This window comes from Rhinichthys klamathensis, unplaced genomic scaffold (genome assembly GCF_029890125.1).
Source record: "Rhinichthys klamathensis goyatoka isolate OS25496 unplaced genomic scaffold, OSU_Roscu_1.1 h1tg000661l_1, whole genome shotgun sequence".
NCBI classification, from domain to species: Eukaryota; Metazoa; Chordata; class Actinopteri; order Cypriniformes; family Leuciscidae; genus Rhinichthys; species Rhinichthys klamathensis.
In genome coordinates this window covers 98,303-116,551 of record NW_026607103.1, presented here as the reverse complement: position 1 = coordinate 116,551, position 18,249 = coordinate 98,303, and the positions used below count along the sequence as shown (strand labels likewise).

At 48.6% G+C, this 18,249-nt stretch overlaps 2 protein-coding genes across 2 annotated transcripts; one reads left to right on the top strand and one right to left on the bottom strand.

The window, feature by feature from the left end:
- Nucleotides 1-740: 740 nt before the first annotated feature.
- lrit1b (leucine-rich repeat, immunoglobulin-like and transmembrane domains 1b) lies at nucleotides 741-8,087 on the bottom strand. The gene is made up of 5 exons (XM_056241667.1): nucleotides 8,001-8,087; nucleotides 4,556-4,750; nucleotides 3,733-4,193; nucleotides 3,340-3,645; nucleotides 741-3,096 (listed from the first exon to the last, which is right to left on the bottom strand). Exons 2-5 carry the CDS (start codon nucleotides 4,663-4,665, stop codon nucleotides 2,024-2,026), a joined length of 1,950 nt encoding a protein of 649 aa, XP_056097642.1. The 5' UTR covers nucleotides 4,666-4,750; nucleotides 8,001-8,087; the 3' UTR covers nucleotides 741-2,023.
- On the top strand, nucleotides 6,351-17,802 carry rgrb (retinal G protein coupled receptor b). Its single transcript, XM_056241668.1, has 7 exons — nucleotides 6,351-6,652; nucleotides 7,313-7,469; nucleotides 8,010-8,131; nucleotides 8,291-8,450; nucleotides 16,968-17,085; nucleotides 17,324-17,437; nucleotides 17,529-17,802. Exons 1-7 carry the CDS (start codon nucleotides 6,577-6,579, stop codon nucleotides 17,655-17,657), a joined length of 876 nt encoding a protein of 291 aa, XP_056097643.1. The 5' UTR covers nucleotides 6,351-6,576; the 3' UTR covers nucleotides 17,658-17,802.
- Nucleotides 17,803-18,249: the final 447 nt, after the last annotated feature.

Below are 18,249 nucleotides of genomic sequence, written 5' to 3'. Positions count from 1 at the left end.
TCGGGTCGGACACAGGGATCGGGTCGGACACAGGGATCCGGTCGGAAACAGGGATCGGGTCGGACACAGGGATCGGGTCGGACACAGGGATCGGGGACACAGGGATCGGGTCGGACACAGGGATACGGTCGGACACAGGGATCGGGGACACAGGGATCGGGTCGGACACAGGGATCGGGTCGGACACAGGGATCCGGTCGGACCCGAGGAAGAGGAAGAGCACAGACAGAGCCGTGAGGAAGACGGCCATAGTGTTCTGAAGACGCTCGTTGAGCGCTTTATCTGTGGTACTGCTTCACTTAAGCTCATTACTCTTAATCTATCCTGACGCAGTGGATCAGGGAGAAAATGATGCTTAGACACAATACTGTGTTATTTTAGAGGTGCTTACCAGCAATAAATAATGAACATGATCAAATTAAATGACTTTTGTTCAGTTGCTGTGCAGTAATGAAATAAAATAATAAGATAAAACAAAATAAAACAAGATAAAACAAGTGTTAAGAAATATTAATTCTCTAAATCCCTCTCTCAATCATGTAAATAGCTTTAATACAGAATTACATTTGGGATCTCAGACATTAAACACACGGCAGCTCCGTGCGGTTCACTGGATCTGTGGAGTAAATCCTATTATCCTTAATGCTCAAACTTCAACGGAAGTTTCTAAATATTGCTTTGAGCATTCAGACGAACTAGGAATAGAACGGCTAATGTGCTCGTACATGTCAAGAACCATATTTAAAAAAATGGTTTTATTCAGTCATTTTCTTAAACAGAAATATTTCAGTACATAGAGACATCAACAAATTCCTGATTTGACAGATTATAAGTACAGTTTTAGGGTTAAAGTGGAAAACACTCACCCAAGATAACAGTATAAAGAAAAACAAGTAAAAAGAAAAAGTTTAAGCATGTACGTCACTAACCCTCTCCTGGCGGTCCAAACAGAAAGTCTTACGCTCTCACTTTCTCTATCAGACAGATGGGTATTACGTGTTGTATAAAGATATTTCACTGTATTCAATATGCATGATAAATTCATCAATGATAAACATTTCATTGGAAAAGTGCATGACAAAAATAAAAAACAAAGACATTATTTCATTTTCCCTTTTTGAACAGTGAACTTTCTCTAAACTGGTTTGTTCCCTTTCGGGGCTGAGGAAGGTCAATATGCTTTCAAACACATGAAACTGAGTCTGGATCAACAGAAGTACTCGTTGGGCTGTCCCTTGGTCCGGGCCATGGGTCTGGATCAACAGAAGTACTCGTTGGGCTGTCCCTCGGCCCGGGCCATGGGTCTGGATCAACAGAAGTACTCGTTGGGCTGTCCCTTGGTCCGGGCCGTGGGTTTGGATCAACAGAAGTACCCGTTGGGCTGTCCCTCGGCCCGGGCCATGGGTCTGGATCAACAGAAGTACTCGTTGGGCTGTCCCTCGGCCCGGGCCGTGGGTTTGGATCAACAGAAGTACACGTTGGGCTGTCCCTTGGTCCGGGCCATGGGTCTGGATCAACAGAAGTACTCGTTGGACTGTTCCTCGGCCCGGGCCATGGGTCTGGATCAACAGAAGTACTCGTTGGGCTGTTCCTCGGCCCGGGCCATGGGTCTGGATCAACAGAAGTACTCGTTGGACTGTTCCTCGGTCCGGGCCATGGGTCTGGATCAACAGAAGTACTCGTTGGGCTGTCCCTTGGTCCGGGCCGTGGGTCTGGATCAACAGAAGTACTCGTTGGACTGTTCCTCGGCCCGGGCCGTGGGTCTGGATCAACAGAAGTACTCGTTGGGCTGTCCCTTGGTCCGGGCCGTGGGTTTGGATCAACAGAAGTACTCGTTGGGCTGTCCCTCGGCCCGGGCCATGGGTCTGGATCAACAGAAGTACTCGTTGGGCTGTCCCTCGGTCTGGGCCGTGGGTCTGGATCAGCAGAAGTACTCGTTGGGCTGTCCCTCGGCCCGGGCCATGGGTCTGGATCAACAGAAGTACTCGTTGGGCTGTCCCTCGGTCTGGGCCGTGGGTCTGGATCAGCAGAAGTACTCGTTGGGCTGTCCCTCGGTCCGGGCCGTGGCTGCCGAGTCGAGGCTGGAGCGGGCCGACAGCAGGCGGTTGGACTCGTCTGGGTTCAGTCTGCTGAGGTATTCCCCCTCCAGGCCTTTAGCTTTGGTGCCCGGAGACAGAGTCTCAAACGTCACATAGGAATCCTGAATGTCTTTGGCCTTGCGTCCCAGCAGTTTCTGCAGCCTCTTCTTCAGCGCCCCGCAGCACACGATCAGGGTCAGAGGAACCGCGATGACGCAGGCGACTGTGATCACCACCACGTTAATGAGCTTCTGTGTGCCGCTGGCACTGGCCGCCTCGTCCGTGGAGAAAATCACACACTGCTCTTTCTTAGGGATGAGGCCTTTCACACATACACACGCTATGTACTTGGTTTTGGGCACGAGGCCTTCGATCGTGATGCGATTCTTGCCGGGTCCGACATTAATGCGCCGCATATCTCGCTCACCGAAGACGGCGTACAGAACGCTGAAGGACGTGGTGTTGGTGGCCGTGGGTGCTCGCCAGTTCAGGGATACGGTGTGGTCGGTGTCGCCGATCACTTTGACCGACCGAACGACTCGGCGCTCAGGGACCTGCTGTAGAGAAGAAGCATTGGCCTCAAGGTTCCTCAACACGTCTTTCTGAAGCTCCTCGGCGCTGTCGGTTTCTGTGCTGGCTGCCGGTGCCGCCGTGGCGTTCGCTTTGGGAGCATCATCAGAAACGCTGTAGCTTTCGACCCGGATGGATTGTGTGTTTTTCGGTCCGTTTAGGGGCTCAATAATGGGCACGGCGGCTGATGTGGCAGGAGGCACGTATCTGGCCACGAGTTTCTCTTGATACGCCGCACGACCAAATCCACCGTTCTTCTTTCCATGGCTTCTTTTGGCGACCGCTTCGTCGATTTGCCATGTATCAGAAATGACGAGTGAGATGATGGCATCGGCACTCCCGACAAAGTTCGTGGCTCTGCAAACATATTTCCCTGAATCTAGATAGGAAACAGCAGGAACGCTGAGAATGGACCAGATGATGCCCTCTTTAGAGACTTCCTGTTGAACTATAGGATAAAAGAAAAAAATTTTACATTAGTATGAGTTCTGATGTTGCATTTTGCATCTAGCTGTGCAATTACACATAACAGCGATCACAACTAATTTCACTTGCATGTTTGCATCTCTCTTATTGCTTAAGCAGCGGATTCCATTTATTTATTTGTTTAGCAGTTAAAGCACGCCTGGGCGCCGCATTCATTTAGCAGGAGCAATAAACCCAGGCAGACACGAGACGAGAGCGAGCGTACCGGTGCCGTTCATGGGCTTGGCGTCGGCCCGGGACCAGGCCAGCTCCGGGATGGGCACTCCGATGGTCCCGCAGCGCAGAAGCACGTTGTTCCCGATGGAGCTGCGGACCCTGGCGACGGCCGTGTGCACGCGGGGAACCTGGCACTTGCGGAGCTCAGCGTCCGAGAAGAGGACTCCTGACAGGCTCTCCGGCTCGGCACAGCGCAGGCCTGTATCGATCAACGCCACCGAGGATGAAGGAAACTTCTGGAACTGCACCATATCAAACAGACGACAGTCACACTGCCAGGGGTTGTCGTGAAGACCTGCACAAAGAACAGACACTTACGTCAATGTTTTTCTATTGGTTAATGACTAAGACTCAAATGGTCAGACTGTAGAAATAAACTCACCCAGTATCATTTTGGAGTTCTCTGTATCTGGAGGAGGTTTCAGAGAGAACCATGAAGTCAGAACCTCGGCGGGGACGGTACCAAGACTGTTGCTGGACAGATCCAGATAGGTCAAGTTTTTGATGTAAATGGTTGCCTCAGCTGGGATGCTGCTGATTTTATTGTTGTGCAAATCCAGAAGCCGAAGGCTGGGCATGTCCGTCAAACATTCCCATGGAAATGAAGTGAGAACATTCCCATCCATCCGTAGTTCATCCAAGGCATAGAGTCCTCGGAAGCTGTCGGCGCTGAGGGAGGAGAGCGAGTTGAAGGATATCCAGAGGTACTCCAGGTTAATGAGGTAAAGAAAGGTATCGCTGGACACACGGCTGATGGACGTCTTCTCGATGCGGAGTTTGGAGGTGTCCGAGGGAAAGTTGTTTGGGATGACAGTGAGGTCAGGGCCATTACACAGGACACTCCTATAGAAACACAGCACAGAGATGTGTTTATGACAGTCACGTCCTTATGATCAAACACAAATAAGAATTATCCACTTTTATTTACAATTATAGTAGTCAACAATGATACGCTGTGCACTATTCTGGGTTTACTTTTATTGTGTATTATTATTATTATTATCATCATCACACTGTGTGCGATGAACGCCAGAGGCCTGAAACACTGCGACGGAGGAGATTAAAAAGCACACGCGCGTTAATCCAATGACTAAATGAAGAGCAGGCTCAGTCTGGCATGTCAATATTCTGCAGACAACGGTCCATACGAACCCTTTCTACAGTAACATCTGAGTTCAGTAAATGACAGAGTCCATGTGAAATACCTTGACTTGGAGCCGTCGCTCAGTTTGTGGTAGAAGCAGCTGCACTGAGCAGGACAGGATCCGCAGATCGAGGGGAGAAAACACAGCGCCAGCGCTAAACCCCAAAACATCTTCTGTGCCTCCTGTTCTCTCTCGCTGTGATCCTGAGTCTGTTATTCCTGCAGCATCTCTGTGTCTCTCCAGCTTCTGCTCGCTCTGCTCCGAATCCCCAGATAAAAGGGATAGAGCAGATTAGAGGAAGGACTTGGGTATTTTCATTTACACGATTATTCCTTCCTGGAAGCCCATAGGCTGTGCGGTTGCCTTTTGTATATATACAGAACAGAGACGTCCCTTTTTGATTGGAGGGTTAATTTTAGACCTGGGATTGGACAGAAGTTTGTGAATTCACAGCATTGTATTGGTGATCGGCTGTCTTTTATTCTATTTTTACCACACGTCGAAGAAACCATACAGTGGGGAGAAAATTTATTTTTTATGATGTTGCTTTTCAAAGATTACTTAAACATTTTGTAATAGATATATTAAATAAAAAACATGATACATGCAAATGATAAGTGTTTTGTTTGTTTGACCTTTGACTTCAAATCCATGCATCAAAACGTCAATTAAATTCAATGATGCACATAAGCAGGAATTTTCACTTCAGCAAAAACAGTGTTTGTGGTGCATTAAATTGAAGATAATATGAAATCTGCATTTTTATGGTTTTCTAATACATCTACTTTACTAACACATCTGGTTATAATGGTTAGATAACATTAATATCTTTACTGTCTAACATGATTAAAACAAAAATGCAGATGGTGATACTTTAACAGTGTCGTGTGTGTGTGTGTGTCGTGAGGAACACCTGGTGGCAGTATGGAGTCTTTTTACCGTCTCCAGACTGAAATACATTCATGTGCATAGTCTTCAGAATATATAATATTTTGTAGGGTCTACAAAATATTTGTATAGCATGATAAATACACAGTAGCCTATATTTGTTCCACATTCTGTCCTGTAGAATAATAATGGAAATCCACACCATTCATCATATTTAATCTATGAATTAACTCACGTTTATTAAACAGATCCGAGTGTAGAGAACTAGGTTCTGATTTCTCAGGTTCACTCAGATTGCACATTTTAATCATCCATTTAATAGAAACTCTTATCAGAGGAAAACAACAGGGGAAAGTACAAATGCTTCAAATGCTCCAGCTTTGTTCTTTGGAGAGTCTCTGTCAGCTAAAATACTTTAGTGAGATTACAGTGAACCCATTTCATTCGACTTTTGTACAATGTACGCATATTATTTCCCAATGGCATTAACATCTGAAATCTAAGAACAAAGAATTAGTTTCCTAATTGCAACCTTTGATTTGAATTCAGCAGCAAAGTGTTTAACAGTCTCGTTTAAAAGTGTGTCCACAAAATACAGACATTGTTGATTGATTCTGACACTTTTTATTTGATCTCTAGCAAAAAGGGTTAGTTTAGGTTTAGGTTAGGTTAGTTTAGCTTAATGTTAGGGTTAGATTATGTTAGGTTGAGGGATGAAGATGAAGCTGCAGAATATGAACTACATTTAGGAAGGGTACATAACCTTATTTTCTTATTTTTTATGGTGGAAATAAAACTTTTTGAGGATTTGAATTCCACCACGCCCCTTTAAACCTTAAAAATAAATATAATAATATATATAACGGTGGCCATAGCATAATATATGACAAGCTCACTGTGATTAACACAAATATGTCGGAACTACAGTGTATGTGTTGAGCATTTGATGTTTGAGCGTGTGTTCATCAGTAAATCGTGAGTGTGTGTGTTTGTTCTTCTTCGCTGTTCTCGGACGCATGACTGAGGAGAATGAGCGCAACAGCTTTTATTTCACAAACTTCTGCGGCATTAGAAATTAAAACATTCCTGCGGGGATTTTAGAGGCTTTAAATCTCACACACGCTTTCCCAAGCAAAGAGACACACATATAAAGTCTGGCACTGTAAGCGGACAGCTGTGAGAAACTGTTGAGAATGGCTTCATACACGTTACCGGAGGGTTTCAGTGATTTCGACATGTTCGCCTTCGGATCCGCGCTGCTGGTCGGCGGTGAGTGACGCTGATCGATCAACCAATCAATCGATCAATCCATTCATCCATGCTGGATAGTCCTTCAACGACGAATGTATTGATAAACAGAACTGATAACTGCATGCCACTGTGTTTGATTGATTAGTGAAGGCTGGTTTATCGATTACTGAGAGCTGGTCTTGTTGATCTACAGACTCCTATCCTCTGCTAGTGTGTTTGCTTATTGTGTTCACAAAACCTGTGCATAGAATTAAACAAATCTATTGATAACTTATTTAAAAAAGAAAGCTATGTAAACAAACTTTTCTGAAAGTTTCTGCATTAAAAAACGAGTCAGTAGTGATGGAGCTGGATGATGACGTCACTGTTTTCTGCAGAACTGCTTTATAGATGAAATGAACTTATTCAATAATTGATGATCATCTTTACAGCGAAACACTGAACTGACTTCAGCGGAACGACTCAGAACGCTTCATGTTCCTGTTATCTCTGTAAAGCTGCTCTCACACACTCTGTATTGTATAAGCGCTATAGAAATAAAGCTGACTTGACATGGTTATTATTGGTACTTTTTCGTTACTGTGGACTTGTAAGTCTTCTATCAGCATGATATATTATTTTTCTCTGTTTATTGCTGTGCACACAGTACGGTCTGAATATCTGAATATTTTCTTCCAGGCCTTCTCGGCTTCTCCCTTAACTTGATCTCAGCGCTGGCGTTCCTCCGAGTGCGAGAGATGCAGACGCCCAATAACTTCTTCATCTTTAACCTGGCAGTGGCGGATCTGAGCCTCAATATCAACGGGCTGGTGGCCGCGTACGCCAGTTATCTGAGGTATCAGCTGAACTTTTTTTTCATCTTTTTTTTACCAGGTTAAAAAAACTCATTGAGATTAAAATCTCTTTTACAAGAGTGACCTGGCTAAGATAGCAACTACAATAACATAGACATACAAATACACATCAAAACCAAAACTACTGCATCAATTCAGAACATCAATTGTATCTCTCTCTCTCTCTCTCTCTCGCAAATTATATTTTACGAGTTCACACTTACATACAATTAGAGGGAGTAAAGTGTAATGCGTATATTTGGGGGCTGAACCCAGAGTACTCCCCCCGTATGTAAATGGTTAGGACTAGACGAGTGGAGCAGGGGTGGTGGAGGGATGCTGTTAAACTGTCAATGGAGTGAGGTGAGACTGCTGAGTCTATATATACACCTCTTATCATTGATTGCTGAGTGCTCTCCACCCGTGTTAATTATCTGAACGCGCTCCCGAACAAAGCGCTCCCGAACTTTGTTAATAAAGCATCATATATGTTGAAAAACCAGTGTGTATTTGTGTTTTTTCTGACCTCTGACCTCTGGCAGATACTGGCCGTTCGGGTCCGAAGGCTGTCAGATTCATGGGTTTCAGGGAATGGTGTCGATTCTCGCCTCCATCAGTTTTCTGGGTGCCATTGCTTGGGACAGATATCACCTGTACTGCACCAGTGAGTAAACATCTTCCATCTAGAAAAGCGTTACTGAATTATCCTTCAGTGTTCATGGTGCCTCATTTCTTTAAGCCTTGCGTTCAGTGTTTGTAATGGTTCAGTGTGTTCAGTGACCCGCTGTTAGTCGGTATATGAGTGAGTGGAGTGTGTTTGCAGAGCAGAAGATGTTTTGGAGCACATCTGGAACCATGAGCGCCCTCATCTGGATCCTGGCTGTGTTCTGGGCCGCTCTGCCACTGCCTGCTATTGGCTGGGGAGTGTTTGACTTTGAGCCAATGAGAACCTGCTGCACACTGGACTACACACTCGGAGACAGGTAACACCTCACACACCTCACACACCTGACTCCAACACCTCACACACCTGACACACCTCACACACCTGACTCCAACACCTCACACACCTGACACACCTCACACACCTGACTCCAACACCTCACACACCTGACACACCTAACACACCTGACTCCAACACCTCACACACCTCACACACCTCACACACCTGACTCCAACACCTCACACACCTGACACACCTCACACACCTGACTCCAACACCTCACACACCTGACACACCTCACACACCTGACTCCAACACCTCACACACCTCACACACCTGACACACCTCACACACCTGACTCCAACACCTCACACACCTCACACACCTGACACACCCCACACACCTGACTCCAATACCTCACACACCTGACTCCAACACCTCACACCCTCACACACCTGACACACCTGACACACCTCACACACCTGACACACATCACACACCTCACACACCTCACACACCTAACTCCAACACCTCACACACCTCACACACCTAACTCCAACACCTCACACACCTCACACACCTCACACACCTCACACACCTCACACACCTCACACACCTCACACACCTAACTCCAACACCTCACACACCTCACACACCTAACTCCAACACCTCACACACCTCACACACCTCACACACCTAACTCCAACACCTCACACACCTCACACACCTGACACATCTCACACACCTCACACACCTAACTCCAACACCTCACACACCTCACACACCTGACTCCAACACCTCACACACCTCACACACCTGACTCCAACATCTCACACACCTCACACACCTGACTCCAACATCTCACACACCTGACTCCAACACCTCACACACCTCACACACCTGACTCCAACACCTCACACACCTGACTCCAACATCTCACACACCTGACTCCAACATCTCACACACCTGACTCCAACATCTCACACACCTGACTCCAACACCTCACACACCGGACACACCTGACTCCAACATCTCACACACCTGACTCCAACATCTCACACACCTGACTCCAACACCTCACACACCTCACACACCTGACTCCAACACCTCACACACCTGACTCCAACATCTCACACACCTCACACACCTGACTCCAACATCTCACACACCTCACACACCTGACTCCAACATCTCACACACCTGACTCCAACATCTCACACACCTGACTCCAACACCTCACACACCTCACACACCTGACTCCAACACCTCACACACCTGACTCCAACACCTCACACACCTGACTCCAACATCTCACACACCTCACACACCTGACTCCAACATCTCACACACCTCACACACCTGACTCCAACATCTCACACACCTCACACACCTGACTCCAACACCTCACACACCTGACTCCAACACCTCACACACCTGACTCCAACATCTCACACACCAGACTCCAACACCTCACACACCTGACACACCTGACTCGAACACCTCACACACCTGACTCCAACATCTCACACACCTCACACACCTGACTCCAACATCTCACACACCTGACTCCAACACCTCACACACCTGACTCCAACACCTCACACACCTGACTCCAACACCTCACACACCTCACACACCTGACTCCAACACCTCACACACCTGACTCCAACATCTCACACACCTGACTCCAACACCTCACTCCAACACCTCACACACCAGACTCCAACACCTCACACACCTGACTCCAACACCTCACACACCAGACTCCAACACCTCACACATCTCACACACCAGACTCCAACATCTCACACACCTCACACACCTGACTCCAACATCTCACACACCTGACTCCAACACCTCACACACCTCACACACCATACTCCAACACCTCACACACCTGACTCCAACATCTCACACACCTGACTCCAACACCTCACACACCTCACACACCAGACTCCAACACCTCACACACCTGACTCCAACACCTCACACACCTCACACACCAGACTCCAACATCTCACACACCTGACTCCAACACCTCACACACCTCACACACCTGACTCCAACACCTCACACACCTGACTCCAACATCTCACACACCTGACTCCAACACCTCACACATCTCACACACCAGACTCCAACACCTCACACACCTCACACACCAGACTCCAACACCTCACACATCTCACACACCTGACTCCAACACCTCACACACCTCACACACCAGACTCCAACATCTCACACACCTCACACACCTGACTCCAACATCTCACACACCTGACTCCAACACCTCACACACCTCACACACCTGACTCCAACACCTCACACACCTGACTCCAACACCTCACACACCTGACTCCAACACCTCACACACCTGACTCCAACATCTCACACACCTCACACACCTGACTCCAACATCTCACACACCTGACTCCAACACCTCACACACCTCACACACCAGACTCCAACACCTCACACACCTCACACACCAGACTCCAACACCTCACACACCTCACTCACACACCTGACTCCAACACCTCATACACCAGACTCCAACATCTCACACACCTCACACACCTGACTCCAACACCTCACACACCTCACACACCAGACTCCAACACCTCACACACCTCACTCACACACCTGACTCCAACACCTCATACACCAGACTCCAACATCTCACACACCTCACACACCTGACTCCAACATCTCACACACCAGACTCCAACATCTCACACACCTCACACACCAGACTCCAACACCTCACACACCAGACTCCAACATCTCACACACCTGACTCCAACATCTCACACACCTGACTCCAACATCTCACACACCTGACTCCAACACCTCACACACCTCACACACCAGACTCCAACACCTCACACACCTCACACACCAGACTCCAACACCTCACACACCTCACTCACACACCTGACTCCAACACCTCATACACCAGACTCCAACATCTCACACACCAGACTCCAATACCTCACACACCTCACACACCAGACTCCAACACCTCACACACCTCACTCACACACCTGACTCCAACACCTCATACACCAGACTCCAACATCTCACACACCTCACACACCTGACTCCAACATCTCACACACCAGACTCCAACATCTCACACACCTCACACACCAGACTCCAACACCTCACACACCAGACTCCAACATCTCACACACCTGACTCCAACATCTCACACACCTGACTCCAACACCTCACACACCTCACACACCAGACTCCAACATCTCACACACCTGACACACCTCACACACCTCACACACCTCACACACCTGACTCCAACATCTCACACACCTCACACACCTGACTCCAACATCTCACACACCTCAAACACCAGACTCCAACACCTCACACACCTGACTCCAACACCTCACACACCAGACTCCAACACCTCACACACCTCACACACCTGACTCCAACACCTCACACACCAGACTCCAACACCTCACACACCTGACTCCAACACCTCACACACCTGACTCCAACACCTCACACACCTGACTCCAACACCTCACACACCTGACACACCTCACACACCTCACACACCTGACACACCTCACACACCTCACACACCTCACACACCTGACTCCAACATCTCACACACCTCACACACCTGACTCCAACACCTCACACACCTCACACACCTGACTCCAACACCTCACACACCAGACTCCAACACCTCACACACCTCACACACCAGACTCCAACACCTCACACACCAGACTCCAACACCTCACACACCTGACTCCAACACCTCACACACCTGACTCCAACACCTCACACACCTGACTCCAACACCTCACACACCTGACTCCAACACCTCACACACCTGACACACCTCACACACCTCACACACCTGACACACCTCACACACCTCACACACCTGACTCCAACATCTCACACACCTCACACACCTGACTCCAACATCTCACACACCTGACTCCAACACCTCACACACCTCACACACCTGACTCCAACATCTCACACACCTGACTCCAACATCTCACACACCTGACTCCAACACCTCACACACCTGACTCCAACATCTCACACACCTGACTCCAACACCTCACACACCTCACACACCTCACACACCTGACTCCAACACCTCACACACCTGACTCCAACACCTCACACACCTGACTCCAACACCTCACACACCTGACTCCAACACCTCACACACCTGACTCCAACATCTCACACACCTGACTCCAACATCTCACACACCTCACACACCTGACTCCAACATCTCACACACCTGACTCCAACATCTCACACACCTGACTCCAACACCTCACACACCTCACACACCAGACTCCAACACCTCACACACCTCACTCACACACCTCACACACCAGACTCCAACACCTCATACACCAGACTCCAACACCTCACACACCAGACTCCAACATCTCACACACCTCACACACCAGACTCCAACACCTCACACACCAGACTCCAACACCTCACACACCAGACTCCAACACCTCACACACCAGACTCCAACATCTCACACACCTGACTCCAACATCTCACACACCTGACTCCAACACCTCACACACCTCACACACCAGACTCCAACACCTCACACACCTGACTCCATCGACTCCAACATCTCACACACCTCACACATCTGACTCCATCGATTCCAACATCTCACACACCTCACACACCAGACTCCAACACCTCACACACCTCACACACCAGACTCCAACGACTCCAACACCTCACACACCTCACACATCTGACTCCATTGACTCCAACATCTCACACACCTCACACACCTGACTCCAACACCTCACACACCTGACTCCAACATCTCCAACATCTCACACACCTGACTCCAACACCTCACACACCTCACACACCTGACTCCAACACCTCCAACATCTCACACACCTGACTCCAACACCTCACACACCTCACACACCAGACTCTAACACCTCACACACCTCACACACCAGACTCCAACACCTCACACACCTGACTCCAACATCTCACACACCTGACTCCAACATCTCACACACCTCACACACCTGACTCCAACACCTCACACACCTGACTTCAACACCTCACACATCTGACTCCATCGACTCCAACATCTCACACACCTCACACATCTGACTCCATCGACTCCAACATCTCACACACCTCACACACCTGACTCCATCACCTCACACACCTGACTCCAACACCTCACACACCTGACTCCAACACCTCACACACCTGACTCCATCACCTCACACACCTGACTCCAACACCTCACACACCTGACTCCAACACCTCACACATCTGACTCCATCGACTCCAACATCTCACACACCTGACTCCAACACCTCCAACATCTCACACACCTGACTCCAACACCATCGACTCCAACACCTCACACACCTGACTCCAACACCTCAAACATCTGACTCCAACATCTCACACACCTCACACACCTGACTCCAACACCTCCAACATCTCACACACCTGACTCCAACACCTCACACATCTCACACACCTGACTCCAACACCATCGCCTCACACACCTGACTCCAACATCTCACACACCTGACTCCAACACCTCACACATCTGACTCCAACATCTCACACACCTCACACACCTCACACACCTGACTCCAACATCTCACACACCTCACACACCTCACACACCTGACTCCAACACCTCACACACCTGACTCCAACACCTCACACACCTGACTCCAACATCTCACACACCTGACTCCAACATCTCACACACCTGACTCCAACATCTCACACACCTGACTCCAACATCTCACACACCTCACACACCTGACTCCAACACCTCACACACCTGACTCCAACACCTCCAACACCTCACACACCTGACTCCAACATCTCACACACCTGACTCCAACATCTCACACACCTCACACACCTGACTCCAACACCTCCAACACCTCACACACCTGACTCCAACATCTCACACACCTGACTCCAACATCTCACACACCTGACTCCAACATCTCACACACCTCACACACCTGACTCCAACACCTCACACACCTGACTCCAACACCTCCAACACCTCACACACCTGACTCCAACATCTCACACACCTGACTCCAACATCTCACACACCTCACACACCTGACTCCAACACCTCCAACACCTCACACACCTGACTCCAACATCTCACACACCTGACTCCAACATCTCACACACCTGACTCCATCGACTCCAACATCTCACACACCTGACTCCAACATCTCACACACCTGACTCCAACATCTCACACACCTGACTCCAACATCTCACACACCTGACTCCAACATCTCACACACCTGACTCCAACATCTCACACACCTGACTCCAACACCTCACACACCTGACTCCAACACCTCACACACCTGACTCCAACATCTCACACACCTGACTCCAACACCTCACACACCTGACTCCAACATCTCACACACCTGACTCCATCGACTCCAACATCTCACACACCTGACTCCATCGACTCCAACATCTCACACACCTGACTCCAACACCTCACACACCTGACTCCAACATCTCACACACCTGACTCCAACACCTCACACACCTGACTCCATCGACTCCAACACCTCACACACCTGACTCCAACATCTCACGCACCTGACTCCAACACCTCACACACCTGACTCCAACATCTCACACACCTGACTCCATCGACTCCAACACCTCACACACCTGACTCCATCGACTCCAACATCTCACACACCTGACTCCAACATCTCACACACCTGACTCCATCGACTCCAACATCTCACACACCTGACTCCAACATCTCACACACCTGACTCCATCGACTCCAACACCTCACACACCTGACTCCATCGACTCCAACATCTCACACACCTGACTCCAACATCTCACACACCTGACTCCAACACCTCACACACCTGACTCCATCGACTCCAACATCTCACACACCTGACTCCATCGACTCCAACATCTCACACACCTGACTCCAACACCTCACACACCTCACACACCTGACTCCAACATCTCACACAACTGACTCCAACATCTCACACACCTCACACACCTGACTCCAACACCTCCAACACCTCACACACCTGACTCCAACATCTCACACACCTGACTCCAACATCTCACACACCTGACTCCAACATCTCACACACCTGACTCCAACACCTCACACACCTGACTCCATCGACTCCAACATCTCACACACCTGACTCCAACATCTCACACACCTGACTCCAACATCTCACACACCTGACTCCAACATCTCACACACCTGACTCCAACACCTCACACACCTGACTCCAACACCTCACACACCTGACTCCAACACCTCACACACCTGACTCCAACATCTCACACACCTGACTCCATCGACTCCAACATCTCACACACCTGACTCCATCGACTCCAACATCTCACACACCTGACTCCAACACCTCACACACCTCACACACCTGACTCCAACATCTCACACACCTGACTCCAACACCTCACACACCTGACTCCATCGACTCCAACACCTCACACACCTGACTCCAACATCTCACGCACCTGACTCCAACACCTCACACACCTGACTCCATCGACTCCAACATCTCACACACCTGACTCCATCGACTCCAACACCTCACACACCTGACTCCATCGACTCCAACATCTCACACACCTGACTCCAACACCTCACACACCTGACTCCATCGACTCCAACATCTCACACACCTGACTCCAACATCTCACACACCTGACTCCATCGACTCCAACACCTCACACACCTGACTCCATCGACTCCAACATCTCACACACCTGACTCCAACATCTCACACACCTGACTCCAACACCTCACACACCTGACTCCATCGACTCCAACATCTCACACACCTGACTCCAACACCTCACACACCTCACACACCTGACTCCAACATCTCACACACCTGACTCCAACACCTCACACACCTGACTCCATCGACTCCAACACCTCACACACCTGACTCCAACATCTCACGCACCTGACTCCAACAGCTCACACACCTGACTCCATCGACTCCAACATCTCACACACCTGACTCCATCGACTCCAACACCTCACACACCTGACTCCATCGACTCCAACATCTCACACACCTGACTCCAACATCTCACACACCTCACACACCTGACTCCAACACCTCACACACCTGACTCCATCAACTCCAACATCTCACACACCTGACTCCATCGACTCCAACACCTCACACACCTGACTCCAACATCTCACACACCTGACTCCATCGACTCCAACATCTCACACACCTGACTCCAACATCTCACACACACACCTGACTCACACACCTGACTCCAACACCTCACTCACCTGACTCACACACCTGATGCGTTTCACCACAGTTTGCTGTAGCTCAAAGCAAAGCACAACATCCCTGAAAACATTGATAACAATACTGAAGTGACTACTGATTAGTTTATCTGCAGTGACGTAATTGATAATGCAAGAGTAATGCGTTGTTCTCTTCTCTGCTGTCTTCTTCAGGAATTACATCAGCTACATGCTGACCATCACTGTTCTGTATTTAGCGTTCCCTGTTCTCATCATGCAATCCTCCTACAATGGCATCTATGCACATTTCAAAAAGACACACCACTTTAAGGTATTCGCACACTCTCTCCAAGTACGATTTTAAAGGAAGTATACAAACACAATCATTCTAGTTTTAAAGGAACTCGCTTTACACAGTTTTATAGTCTCCTCAGTTGTAGATCAGGATCTAGTGCTCATCGTTCTGTGTGCTTTAAGGTCTCGTTCTTGCATTGAAAGATTGCTGGTATAGTTTCTGTGATCGGACCAGACAGTGAATGCATCAGCAGCTCCTTCTCTCTGTCCTGTAGTTTAACACAGGCTTACCGCTGAAGATGCTGTTGTTCTGCTGGGGTCCGTATGTTCTGATGTGCACATACGCCTGCTTCGAGAACGCCAGTCTCGTTTCACCGAAGCTCAGGATGGTAAGAGAACCGTAATCAAACATGGATAAATCTTCTCTTCTCTTAATCAGCACAGTTCAGAATCTCAGTCTTCTACTTGTAAATCCTGCAGGTTCTCCCGGTGCTCGCAAAGACGTCTCCGATCTTCCACGCCGTCATGTACGCGTACGGTAACGAGTTCTACCGCGGGGGAATCTGGCAGTTCCTCACGGGACAGAAACCTGTGGACAAGAAGAAATAAGAGTGAAAGTCCGTTCGTCCGTCCATGAAATGTTGTATTCAGAAGAATCTACAAGCGTTCACACATGATGATGTTTATGTCGAATCAGTGCCTAACACATTTGGAGATGTTTGTCCAGAATTTCCCTGAATTATTAATTGAAGACTGAAGTGTGAGAGATGACTAACAATTCCCACAATTCATTCAGGACATTCATTGTTGATGCCTTATGGGTCAGTATTCATGTGTGAATCTATGAAGAAAGAGGATTTTTCTAGCCAAAGCTTGAATCCAGTGAATGGACCGCTAATAACAAAAGGGCCTTTCTTTGTAAATCCACAGAATAAACGTGAGGCTTAAGACGGTTGTCACAGTTTCTTTAGGGGCCCTTCAGGGGACTGATGCTTATAAAGGCTAATGAACTCAACGAGCCTGTTGACATCAGAGGGTCATTCTTCTTCACTGGTTTCATTCATAAACACTCACTAAACGCTCCCATTCCTCTACATCAGGGGTAGGCAAGTTCGGTCCTAGAGAGCCGCTGTCCTGCAGCGTTTGGCTCCAACACTGAAAAAAACCTCTCCTGCCTATAGCCTTAGTAATCCTGAAGACA